The sequence below is a fragment of the Cavia porcellus genome, unplaced genomic scaffold (genome assembly GCF_034190915.1).
Source record: "Cavia porcellus strain 051 isolate PalLab524CR breed Dunkin Hartley unplaced genomic scaffold, mCavPor4.1 scaffold_24, whole genome shotgun sequence".
NCBI lineage: Eukaryota > Metazoa > Chordata > Mammalia > Rodentia > Caviidae > Cavia > Cavia porcellus.
The window spans coordinates 55,325,788-55,339,265 of NW_026947507.1; the positions used below are offsets into that span (position 1 = coordinate 55,325,788).

General features: G+C 43.4%; 1 protein-coding gene across 9 annotated transcripts in view; it reads left to right on the forward strand.

Annotated features, from left to right (window-relative positions):
- Positions 1-13,478, forward strand: part of Tbc1d32 (TBC1 domain family member 32) — a 227,335-nt gene that overhangs the window by 97,449 nt on the left and 116,408 nt on the right. For all 9 annotated transcript variants that reach the window (XR_010042767.1, XR_010042768.1, XM_063235087.1 and 6 more), the window contains 2 exons: positions 34-142; positions 885-978. Coding sequence is in view for 7 of the 9 variants with exons in the window: in XM_063235087.1 (XP_063091157.1) it covers positions 34-142; positions 885-978 (203 nt within the window). In the remaining 2 variants the exon portion in view is untranslated. The remainder of the gene's footprint in view (positions 1-33; positions 143-884; positions 979-13,478) is intronic.

Consider the following 13,478-nt stretch of genomic DNA (forward strand, 5'->3'; position numbering starts at 1 on the left):
AGTTGACCTAATTGCTATATTTAATCTTTCCAGGGGTTTCATAATCGACGGCTTATCAGTAGAGAGAAACCACATTCTTGTAAGAATGAATGTTATCGGGGGGCCATCGGAACGGATTCTGCCTCCCAGGACGCTGGAGGAGGTGAGTGCAGTAAAGAGTGGGGGTGTTTACCTGGCATGTTGAGGAGCCAGGGAGCTGCCTGGAGGGCAGCTGCGTGACATCTCCTAGGTGTCTGCACCATGCAGTTTTAAGCTTCTGTTGTGGACACAACTTGGTGCCCTTAACCAAGACAGCACCACGACAGCAGGCTGTGCAGTATGGCGGAGTGGGGCACTGTTCTGTTAGGAATTTGCTATTCTACTTCCCAGGTCTTTGTCTTTCCTGATGCTTGACTTTCATCCAGCCTCTGCGTGTCCTTTGGCAGTACAGAGCCTTCTAACGTCAATATATGCTTGGTATTGGTTTTTCATGGAGGTGTTTTATTTTTGTTGGTTAGAGCATTCTTTACTTGATTGATACTCTGGGAAAAATGAAATAGAAATGATTGACAAGGAAAACAGTTTCACAGGAAAAAGTATAGGTTTCTTTTGATGATTATAATTTTCCTTTCATAAAAAAACAGTTAAGTCTTCACTACCAGTCCTAATAACACGGTACCATGTGTCTGTTTTCAGTTCTTAATGCTGTTTTTCTTATATTTTATTTTAGGTTATTATCTTTTGACATAGCAATACACAGTACCAGATAACTCTTGGGGAGTTGGGCAACAACTCTAGAACTTACAAGGAAAAATCCCATTTAAATTAATGATATTTCAGAAGATGCTAAAATTCAATATCATTATAAACCACTTCCTAAACTTCCCTGCTTGTTTCTTTTTTAGGGTGATGATCCATACCCTTGGCCAATGTTTTCATCGTACCCTTTGCCACACTGCTATGTCTCAAAGGCTACAAGAAATTCTGATATAAAACAAGGTAAAATATTACCACCAAATCTCAGGTTATTTCTAATTCTTTGGTTCTATTTCAAACCAGTAATATGTCAATTTTTATTCGGCATTATACACAGATTCATTTATGTTTGTTTCTTTTTGATTTATAATTTTTCTTTTTTCCATACGAATGAGGCTGAGTAATTCCAGCTTTTCTATGGCTCAGGTGACAAATCTTGCAACAACCGTTTGGTTTTAAAAAGTAGGTAGTGTTTTTCTGATTTGTTGAATTCTAGGGATGTAAAAAATCACTTATTTAACGATTGATATTCTCCTCACTGCTGTGTGCCACATATAAACTCAGACTTGGATGGTGAAGAGCGGTGAGGGGCGCACTGTGGGACTGGCATCTTTCAGAGGAGATTGCTCGCCGGAGATCATAATTGTCTCCAGGCTGGCAGACAAGCGAGGCCCTACTGGAAGAGTGGTGTGGTGTATACATTCCGGGGAGCCGCAGAACTGAGCTAGGGGTTTCGGGTAATGGACCGTTTCTGGGGAAACGGCCGAGGGGTGGGAGGAAGCAGGTTCTGTTCAGAAAGCTGTGAGTGGTGCAGGGGTGAGCAGGCAGAGGATGGACGAACCACGAGCTGGGCCCATTGGTGGAGCCAGCCTTAGAGCAGCGTGGCTGTCGCAAACACACCATCCTTTTTGCCTTCCGCAGGTTGCTAACTCTCGGGATGCTCCTGCCGGTTTTCACCCAGATCTCCCAACCAGGCGCTTTTGTGTTATTGTCTCCAATCTGCTGGGTATCTAGGTTTTTACTGTGTTACCTTACTTGGTTTTTTTATTAGTCCATGCTTGCAGTAAATAATGTTTATGTCCCTGTGTGAGTTGGTACTTGTGCATAACACACCCGATTCATTTCTTGACCCCTTTGCCCCTCTTCCTTTCCTTCCCTCATCCCTCAATCACTTTCTCATTTGTGAAAGTTCTTTCTATTTCCTGTTATCTGGGTTGAATTTTGCTCTTTATTTATGCCGTGGGTTTTCATATCAGAGAAGCCATGTGAGGTTTAAGCTTGTGTGGCTGATGTTTTTCACGTAACATTACGGTCTCCAGGTGCACCCATTTCCTGCAGATGGTTCAAGTTTATCCCCCTTTATGGCAGAGTGATACTCCACCGTATGTAAATGCATTTTCTTTATCCATTCATCTGTCCATGGACTGTAGGATGCTTTAGCTATTCCAAATTGTGCAGCTATAAAAATGTGTGTGCGAGGGTCCCTGTGATGTGACATCCTAAACTCTTTTGGGAATATCTGGCCCAGATAGATTTCTAGCTTTAATGTTTGAGGAATCTCCATGCTAATTAAATAGATTTTTTAAGTCAACAAGTATGATTACATGTGGTTTTTGTGCACAGTGTGTTTTGAAATCTATATAGTTATTGTTGACTGACTAAATCAACCTAATTAGCAAGCATTACTTGAGATAATTTATTTTCATGGTGAGAGCATTGAGAATTCCTCTGTCGGTGACTTTCAAGTACACAACGAGATCTTTCCGTTCATCCCCCATGCTGGATGGATAGTGCTCTTACTCCTTTTCTCCAGCCTGAGATGCAAGTAGCTTGAGCGGGGGTCTCCTCAGTACTGTCTCCAGGCCACATGACTACTGCTTCTACCCTGCCTCTGGGCACTCAAGACCCCCAGACTAAGGCGTGAACGGAATCACATAGTGCTAGGTCTTCCTCTGCATGCCTTCTGTGCCAGCATAACGTCCTGCAGATGTGTGTGTGCTGTCACCAATGACAGAACTTCCTGATCTTTAAAGGCTTGTTGGGGACGACAAATTCACAGTGGTTAAATTTGCATATTTCCCTATGGGATAAGAGGAAGGACTGGGATTGTTGGTATCACCCATCTTAGATTTACCATTGACTCTTCCAAGCATAAGATCATCTACACCTTCTTAAATCATCTCAGGATTGTACTCCGGGTCAGGGTCCTTCTAAACCTAAGATCATCTACGCCTTCTGGAGTCGGAGTCTTCAGATGAATCAGCACCCTTTGGTAGCCTTACCTGTCAGCATATACACCAAATAAACAGTGGTGGCTTTGGGAGTGGGAGGTCGATCCAGAGACACTGACTTCCAGCCACTGAAGGATTCCTTGTCTCTGTGTTGTATGTTTCTCGAGGCCTTCTAGAAATTGACAGTCAAGATTCTTGGTGGGGTTCTCGATAAGGGCTGGATTCTTCCTTTATTGTTATTTTATTTGTTTCAAGGGAGGAGTAACTTCCACTGGGTCTTTTTCGAAAGCTGACAAGCAGCCATGTTTCTTCCCGTATTTACATGTCCTCTCTTGCACCCACTTTCCATCCCTTGAAGTCCCGTTCTGTCCTCCTGTTACTGCACAATTCCCGGAAGGCACTATCCCCGTCCATGTTTGCTGTGACCCCGAGTGCAGGCTCTGTGGCCCCCACAGTCTGCACCCATGTCGCCCACCAGTCACCTCACGGTCCTTCATTCTGTGGCTGGGTGGCTTTGCTTCCCACACGGGGTCCTGGGCCTCAAGACGCAGGCTTCGCACTGCGGTGGACCCTGCTCTGTACCCTTGCTGGGCTCTTGCTCACCCCTCCTCCCTGGGACTTCCCAGCGGCTCAGGGCTCCGGCCTGCTGTGAGCTCTGTCCCTCTGCTGAGGACACTAGCTGTTGACATTGCTGCCATGCCACCTGCCCCACCTGCAGCCGTGGGCTTGCTCAGGCTGCCTCTCTGTGGCATCTCCTCCTGGAGCTGCACTGCTTGAGCTGCACCTGGGCACCTCACACATCTGCTGGGAAAGCCGTTCAGCCTGACAGATGTGGCAGGACCTGCATGCCCTGCCGCCATGCCTCCAAACCTGCTCCTCGGACACTTTCTCTCATTTCAGAAACGGTAGCTTTGTGCTCCCTATTCTGCAGGCAGTAAAGGTGAAGTCTTTTTTTCATACCCCTTAAATCTGTCAAGAAAGCATCTTGACTCTGTCTGTCTAAAGCAAAACCACTTCGGCTCGCCTCTCGTCACTCCCCTCACCTGGTGTAGTCCCCTCCCTGTCCAGCAGCCAGGGAGGAGCTGTTGAGAGTGGGTGAGAGTGGGTGGGATAATACTGCCCCTCTCCTTGCAGTCCTTCAGTGGCTTCCTTGCTGTTTACACCGCCCAAGCCCTGGGACACGCCTCCCTGGGACATGCCTTGCTTTAAGGGACCATAGTACAGTTGCAGGTCACTGTGGGTCCCACTGTGCTGCACAGGAGCTCTGTTGGTGTTTCTCTGTGTTCGTGAAATGTTAGTGTTTGAAGAGGACACGAGTCCCAGTTTAGCACCTCATGGATCCTGCTGCAGTGGCGCTGGCCTTGCTGCAGTGCTTGGTGGAGAGCAGAGAGTGCTGCAGGCATCCATGGATGGCCGAAGAGGCGCCATCCTCAGGGGGAGATTCTGAGATGTTTTTCAGTTCACGATGCCGGATCTCATTCTGCTATTGCAGGTACCCACGGCACTAATAATAGATGCTTAGGATGCCAGAGAACTGCAGAGACAGGAGCCTGTCTAGCTGTCCTTTGGGCTGAGGGTTACAGTGATGGTATCTCTCTGAAGTCAGGGTGAAGAATTAGCCACATGTGTTTTAACAGGTGTCGGGCTAAGCTGAAAGTGGTTGTCCTATAATTAATAAACTAACCATTAGCATTATATTTTCAGAACTAGTGATACTTGTAAGACACAAAAGATATTTTAAAAGCAAGGTTTATGTGCTTTCCATTCTGCTTTTTGATTCAGAAGTGGTGATTCACTGAGTCTGACAGGTGTTATTTTAGTTTAGTTACCATTTTCACTGAAAAATTTGGAGATACTATTTCCTGTTCTGGAAAAAAATCACTGCAGTTGTGTGCACATGGTGACATCTTTCTTATTTGTCCTGAGCTTCTAGATTTATCTTGCTTGCTGCAGTTAGCATCTCCTCATCTGTTAAATTGTCTCTTGTTAGCTCCTTGGCATCCGTGTTGTTCGATTCATCTTTATCTGTAAATAAGAATCTGGAGACACCATCTGTTCATTTCTTTTTCTTTGTGAACATTTTCATTGTCACCATGTGCAAATGTATATGGCCTTTAAAAGCTGCTGGTTAATATTCTGTCTGTATGTGTACCTGTACAGATGTGTAGGTACATACATTCCTGTTCATATATGAACACATACATGAAGCTTCCACATGAAAACTATTTGGTACAAATGTTTTCTACTCAGAACATAATTTCTCTGTTATCTGAAAGTTTATAGAGAGGTAGAGTGAAATGTAGTAATGTAGTACAGTGGTATCTGCATTCATGGACTTGATTCATCTTACAATTCTAGTTGCAAACTGAATTGGATGAGAACTGAATCAGATTTGATGATTATGTTCAGTGTTGGCTGTGGGGAATTGGATTTGGTTTTCATTCAATTTGAAATGCAGCCAGAAGGACCACTGTAATTGGTACTGCTCCCTTGATTGGTCAGCTTTCCTCTCGCTGGGTGAAACACCTGAAGCTCACAGTTTAAAGGAGCAGAAATTCATTTAGTTCGTGGTTTCATAAAATTCGTCCGAGTCAGCTGGCTCCAGGAAGAAGGCATCATGGCAGGAAGGAGTAACAGCAGGGCTGCTTGATCTACTGTGACTCTGGGATCACAGTAGTGCAACAGTGCCGGAGAGGAAGGAGCCACAACCTCTGCTTCTCACCCAGAAGCACTTCCCTCACCCGCTCTGGGGCTCCCAGACAAATCTCATAGATAGTTAAGCCCAGCCTGTGTGGTTGGCCTGAAACCCACACACAGCTCTTTAAACCACACTTCAGTCTTCAAGTACCGACAAGAAGGTGGCAGTTTCACCTGACGTGGTGTTTTATACCCACAGCCCCACCTAGAGCCACGAGTCCTAGCATTACTGAGAGTGCAAAATCAAGTACTCTGACACTCAAGGCAAATTCTTACCTGGGGAACCCTATGAAGCTTAAAGAGCAAGCTGTACACCCCCAGTATGTAATGGTACAAGGCAGATATTCCCACTCCAAGGTGAAGGAGCAAGAGAAGACAAAAGAATGACCCAAAGCAAGTCTGAAACCCTGCAGGGCAAACATTAAACCCTGTCTCCATGGCCCAAGGAGACACATCAGAGGTTTGCTTCACTAATTCCCTTGGTGGCTCCTGAGCTAGTCTTGATGACAGTGGAGATTACAGGTCACACTGCTTTTGCAGAAGACCAAAGAGAAGTGAGGAAAGGGAAGGGAAGGGAGTGCTATGCCATGTTTACAAAGCAGGGACTAATTAGCATTTCAGGAGCTGCTGATGGGAGCTGCTGAGATCCACTTACAATACCTTTCCAGCTTGAAACAAGATGGTCTAAGGCCATGATTCTGTTTATTTTTGGTTTTTCAGCTACAACTAGGTCTCAGGGATTACTGTCACAACCCATTGGTCAGTCCACTCTGCTCTGTTTTGGGGGACTCAGATATGGCCGCGTTTCTTACAGGAGGTGAGGGAATCTTGAACTTCCATGCTGAAGGTTTAAGATGGGCTCAAGAACAAGGAACAGATTGAGTCACTGGAAGCATTAGAAGTGACTTGAAAAAGATGTGAAATTTGTTCTTCTTGCTTGCCTATTTAACATCTTGTGTTTATTACTTTTAAAAATGACTTTTATCATATTTATTCAGACTGAAATACAATAAGCAGTCTAAATTATATTTCCACTTTGTGTACCCCACTGCTGCCGATTCCTTTCTTCATGATGAAACCATACTGATGAGCATTCACTCTGCGGAGCTGGCATCGTCTAACAGGAGGTAAAGCTTTGCCGTTACTGTTCCGGTGCGGTCCGGTCCCAGACCCGACTCACTGCACCACGGGCAGCCAGGCCAGCGGGCGTTGCTCGGCTTTCTCAGATCTTCAAATATAAGTGGGGCGAAGGTGAACGTCTGAGTGTTCCAGGGGGCTTCTCAGAGCTGTTTTTACCCAGGGTGGCCCTCCAGAGGCCCTTCCTGAAAGGCCACTTCCTGGCGGCTTTCTAAGAGTTAGAAGAACAGCGGGACCCCAAGGTGGTCACTGTCTGAGCAACTGCGTCACTCCCATTCTCTGTTACCTTCTGTTCTCATCTTGGCTCCTTTCAGTAGTAATTATTCTGCGTGTTCTGGATCAACTACCAGTCAGTTCTCACTTTTAACAACTTCACTGAGATGGAATTAATAGACTATACAGCGCATCCATTTAAAGTGTATTTCTCAGTGGTTTTTAAAAGTTACTGGCTGGTATGCTCATCCATTCCGGGGCGCAGGTCCCACCAACAGCACCAGAAACTTGTTTGTACCCTTGGAAATGCTGAGAGTTTTATGACATTTTTATTGCCCCAGAAATGTCCCTGTTTGCAGCTCCCTGCCCCGTCCAGCTCATCAGAGCCTGCGTGTAAATCTGGTCCTCGTCATCTGCCCCTGGACATTTCTCTCGTTATTTTCCTGTTGTAATGGACTCACACACACTGCTGCTTTCTCATTACCCACAACCCCCTCCAGCCTTGTTTGTCTCCCTGCCTGGACTCTTGCCTGTTTCTCTAGTGAAAGTGAAGGAAAGTGTTCCTTTCAGGGAGCTTCTGCAGTTTATGAGGTCTGTGCTGCTCTGCAGTATACCTTGCATATGACCTAAGAGCTCCCCCTCTCATTGTCTGCCTGCTGGGGGATGTGAGTGGGAGTGTCCTAGCACCCCTGCCCACATGATGTCTGCCCTCACCCCAGGCCTGGAATGCAGACAGGCACCCCGGAAGCCAGCAGCTGGAGTGCAGGTTTCCAAGCCGCTTAACTCAGGGGCTTGGTTGGAGCTGTGGGAAGCTAAGCCATGCAGGTCCTGTGCAGCCCATGCATATTTATTGAGTGACCTGGTGAATCAACATTCAGTTCTTCTCCCTTTAAATTTCCCACTGTCAGACTCTCTTCCAGACCATTGTCACTAAACAGTGGAAATTATTTTCAGGATAATGTGAAACAAATTGAAAATTTGCTCTCTTACATGGAATAACCTCTGATCCAAATCAGTTTCTAAAGCACACCCGGCCTTGCAGTCAGAAAGCTTCTTGAGGTAGACGTCTGTGTATGTCATTCACCAAGTGGATGTGTCTACTAGAGCTATTTTGTCATTTACTAAGCAGTACTTTAGTGTTTTATGGCATATAAAAGGTTTGCATTGTTAGTGTTTCATTCCATTTTTTGCAATTGAAAAAATAACCAAAATGTAGTCTTTTATGCTATGATCACCTCGAATTTAGTCTTTTGTAGCTTCAATATCTTCCTTAACAGCTTCTTCTATTGCATTTTACTTATCTTACAAGAAATTGATTTTCTGCCTGGCAAAACATTCCCTTTCAACTACTGTAGGAATTGTAAGTTGCATGGTGATAATCATTTCTTCCTATGTAAGGCACGAAATAATAAGGTTAAATTGTTCAGGTATCTGTCAGTTGGATATTTCAGATGACATTATTACAATACGAAGAAGCAGATCAACTTAAGTTAATAATACGTAAAACAGAAATACGTTCCTCTGTGGCAGTGATGATGAACCTTTAGAGCTTTCAGTGATAACAAACATTCTGCTACAGCGTACATGCTGTCAGTTCACCACTGCTGTGTACTATCTTTTATTTTATTTCCCCCAATATAAAATTTTTTTCTTGCTATAAATTTCAGGAGATAAAGAGCCAGGGTCTACTTAAAACTTTTTCAGTATATATGTTTTCAGCTCTGAATGAAGTCAGCATAAAACGTCTTGAATTACTAAGTCCTTTGTATTAGATGTCCACTGGAACCTGGTTCTGTTCTAGGGCCAAGGCTGTGAATCTCTGCCCTTGGATGATATCTGTATTATTTGCATATCTTTTACATTTCTAAAGGCAGTATAAGTGAAAAAAGCTAACCTTGACAATGTTGATGTCTTAATGTTAGGGACTGGAAAGTCTTTTTGATAGCTATTATCGCACAATATGGAGACAAATCTTAATAGTAAAGTTCTAGATTAGACACGGAGCATTGCAGTCCATGTGTTTGGAGTTACAGTGATCAAGGAGTGGGTGAGTGTCCTATTTTTTTGAGATGCCAGCTGTTTTTGCTAGCTCTTGGCCATCTCTTCATCTCCTTTATGAAGTTACTCTGGGATTATTTTTAAACTGTTTGCTAAATTAAAAGATGTTTAAAGTCAGCCTATGCAGTCACACATATCTGGAGTCATATCCCTGATATAACAAGCTATTTCTCATTAGTCTGTACTGAATTTTTAAAATGAATGGTCATGTCCTTACTGAGTGTAACTTCTTTTTTTTTTTTTTTTTTGTCTTTTTTGAGATGGGGTCTCCCTATGCAGTTCAGGCTGGCCTTGAGCTCACTTTGGAGCCCAGGCCGGTCTCAAACTCGCAACAATCCTCCCAGCTCAGCCTCTGAGTGCTGGGATTATAGGCATGAGCCACCACACCCAGCTTTGAGTGTAACTTCTTATTCCCATGGTGTGTCTTGCTAAGGCTTTCTGCCTTTTCAGAAATTGAGTCTGCACGCATGTTCCACATTGATGGATCTTCATCTCTTTTGAATTTAGAAATTGATGATGATCTACTGCACAATTAATGTACACATATTGGAATGATATCTACGAAGTGTGTGAAAATGAACTTTTTAGTGGCTGAGAAGGGAGAGGAGGTGGACTGTAATTGCAACTATATTTCAGTAACACAGTGAAAATGGCCCAATTAACAGATTATTAGGCCAGATTGTCTTCATCCTGTTCTGATAAATTATGTAAAACTTGGAATTACCACCTCTCCTTCAATCAACCCAAAACAGAATCCAGTCCATCCAGCATGACTGTAAAAGTATGCCGAAAATAATAAAGTACTTTATAAAAATGTAATGCAACATGATGGCAGAAATTGTTTTGATTTTAAGAACCTTGTATGTTATACAAGCCAATCTATATATAAATATATTTGGTGATGGATTTTCTTTTTTATCAAACACATATCCAGACCTTTATGTCAAGTCAGACATTTTCTCATTCTTTTCTTTTTCTTTATTGCTTCTAACATTGGAATTAAGATTTATTTTCTGCAGATAAAAGTTACTGACTTTTATTTGACATCAACCTTTAAGGAGACTGGTGGTATGCCTGAGATAATAGCTTCTCTCCTGTGTAATAATTTTGAGCTGCTGCTATTGAAATGCCTAGTTTAAAAATCAGAATAGCTATTTTCTTTAGAGCAGTCAAGTTTTATTTTCACGTGTTTTTACTTTTGATGCTTGAGACAAAATTGACATACCAGAAAATTGGATCACCTTCAAGTTTTAAGTGCAGTACGATGATAAAAACTAATCCCTCTTTTTAGAATCTCACTGATTTCGTCTATACAGATGCTTAGTTAGCAAATATTAAAGATAAGCACAAGTGAGGCAGTAAACCCAAAATGAGAAGAGCCCTGATAGGACTTGCCATGTGTTAATCCAATTGTCAGTGCACTGTCCAGGTGCTTCCCAAAGGCCACACCCAACTCTCCGCTAGCCAGTTCAGGCATGAAAAGAAGAAGGGAAGTAGAGTCACGATGGAAATCGAGTGTTCTATGTGTAAGTTTCTCAGATAGTAGATGGCCTAGGAATGCCTTGCCAGTAACTTTATGGAGTCTTTCATTTGTTTTTATTCCTTTTGTAACTATGACACTGTATAAAATGGACACTCAAAAATTACTACAACTTGGGTTTGGGATTTAGCTCAGCAGCATAAGCGCCTGCCTTGCAAGCAGGCAGTCGTGAGTTCGATCCCTGGTACTGATAAAAAGGAAATTACTGCAACTGGCATTAATTATTAAGAATTATTAAATTTCCTGATAAATAGCAGATTTTTTTGTATTTATCTTGGGTATGTTTTTCCTCCTTTTTAAAGTTTTACTATACATATGTAGCCTATTGCATAGTCTTACATAATTAATATTTCTTTCTTGCTATTATCTTTGCAAAACAAATTGTATAATATCCCCATACATGGAAAAATTACACTACTCAGGGTAACTGAGAATTTCAGCTTAGACATAAAATAATGTCTGCTGCTTTATTAAATTTCATAAACTGAAGATTTAGTGTTTCTTTTTGTTATCTTTTCTTGGTGATTATAAGAATGGAATTTAGACTGAAGGCAACGTGACAGTTCCTCACGGTGACTCCATCACAACCAAGCACAGAATTGAAACTACATCCTAATTTATTACAGTTTACAGTCTAGAAATAATAGCACAGTGGTAAATGTTCTTAGATATTGCTGCTATAAAAATAGTGCCACGTAGGAAAGAAATTGTTATATTCAATCAGGTAGTAGATACAAGTTTCTGCTATGTAACCTTCGAGGGAGTGTTCACATTGTCACAGGAGGCTGCATTGCATACTGCAGACAGTGCATCTTGTGCTCCTTACAGATGAGCATGTCGTGCAGCTTAGTGAGTTCCAGTGTAGACGTCACACACAGTCAGGAGCTCAGGTGGTCATGCGTCGGCAGCCTGCTGCGTTGCTTCATCTTAGCCGCTGTGTGACTTCCACCATATCCACCTGTGTTTCCTATAACTTTTATATATGATAAATATACCTGTTTATTTATTTATTTTTTTTATTTTAAAAAGGATAAAACAAAATAAAACAGCAGATCAGAACAGAACAATGCAAGCATCACAGGACTTCAAAACAAGGCAGCAGGAAATCAACAGTGGCTACCACAGTGTGTCTTGTTTTCTTGGAAATGGTTGTCCATAATGTACCATTTCTAAGAGTTTGAGTTTTGACTGTCACCATCGTCCACATACAGGACGTTTTCTCATGGCCTTGCAGAGATTCCCTTTTTCCCTTTCGCTGGCTTTTTTCCAGTTGTAGCTGCAACAGTCGCTGGTTTTCCCATCGCTGTGAACAGGCTCTTTCCTCCTCGGACTGCGTGCACTGAGGTCTGGCTGCTTTCTTGAAAGAGAATAGCTCTAGGTCTCCCTTCCATCATGAGCAAATCCAGAGTTCTGGGGGATTTTTGGTACTGGGGATCGAACTCACAATCTCATGTTTGCTATGTAGGTGCTTATACCACTGACCTAGATCCTTGGCTGAGTTTTTATTTTTTTAATGTTCTTTTTTTCCCCCTGACTATGAAAGAAGAAACATTTTATGTAGAAGTTTTGGCAAAACTGATCATTCATGTTTATTTCACTAACAGAATCACAAATTCGAAGGCGCCGTGCGTCTGTGAGACACAATGGAAGATCATTTCCTTTGGTCCCAGGACTCCAGGCAGGCATTCTGCTGGAGTAACATTACTTAGGTTTTTCTAGACATTTTCCTTCCTCTGCACAGAGTTAGGAGGCATGATTGATGAGTGAATTTGGAGGGGGTATGCAGAGTCTTGGATTAGCCTTTTTGTGGACTCTTGTCAAGTGAGTCTGTTTTCTGGATGTGTTAGTAGGTTTTCTAGGAAGAATGGACTGGCTTTCACTGAATCCAGAGAAAGCATTTGGAAACGGTATGGCTGCCTTTGCAGGCTGGGGCCTGGTGCAGTGATCTCTGTTCTAACAGCGACACTCGGAATTCTGCTTTCCACACTCCTGTTGCATGTTATATCTGGACTTCTCCCCGAAGCCTGTGTGTTAAAGGTGACTGATGTGGGAACACTGACTGTGCTGCTGAGAGGTGAGGTCTGGTTAGAGGGGCTCCTTGGGGAGTGACTGGGAAAGGGCCCCCTCCCTGGTGCCCACTTTAAGCTGCTCCCCTGGCCTCTGCCCTGCCATTTCTGTTTCTGCCTTGGAGCCTGCTGACTGCGGACTAAACTGTGAGCCAAAGCCAACCTTCTTCCTGCATGGTATGGGTGTTGGGTGTTTTGTCCCAGCCACAAGAAGGTAACTAAGACACCTGTCTGCCTCTCAGTTGGTTCCAAATAGGAAGAAATGAAGCAGTTGTTGCTCCCTTTGAAACCAGTGCCATCACAGAGTCAGATTCCATTAGCATATGAAATCACGGGGTATTTTAAATTGTGAGGAATATAAATGGAAAAGCATACATTCACAAAGATGGCTGGGGAGACTGTCCCCGGAAGTCTGAACAGAGCTGAGAGCCCTCTAGGGGTCTTGCTGCTGAGGCCCCTCTCCAGCCCACTGTATCTCTGCTGCCCTCCCGTCATGGTTTATGTCTGTGTCCCCCAGGCCTCATGAGTTTGCATTGTGTGTTTGTGATTGGTTCATTGTCTAGTGCTTGGATTGATGGTGTCAGTGCTCCACCCACATAGGGGTGGAGCCAGGATGTGTTGTAATGGCAGGAAGGTGTGTCTGGCTCTTTGCTGGTTCCTGTTTGCTGTTTGCAGCCGCTGTGAACTGCGGCCCAGCCATGCCCGCCTGTCTTGGAGCCAACAGTGTGTGGACTGAAACCTCCAAAAACTGTAAGAAATAAACCTTTACTTTCCCAACTTTGGGCTTCAGGTATTTTGTCT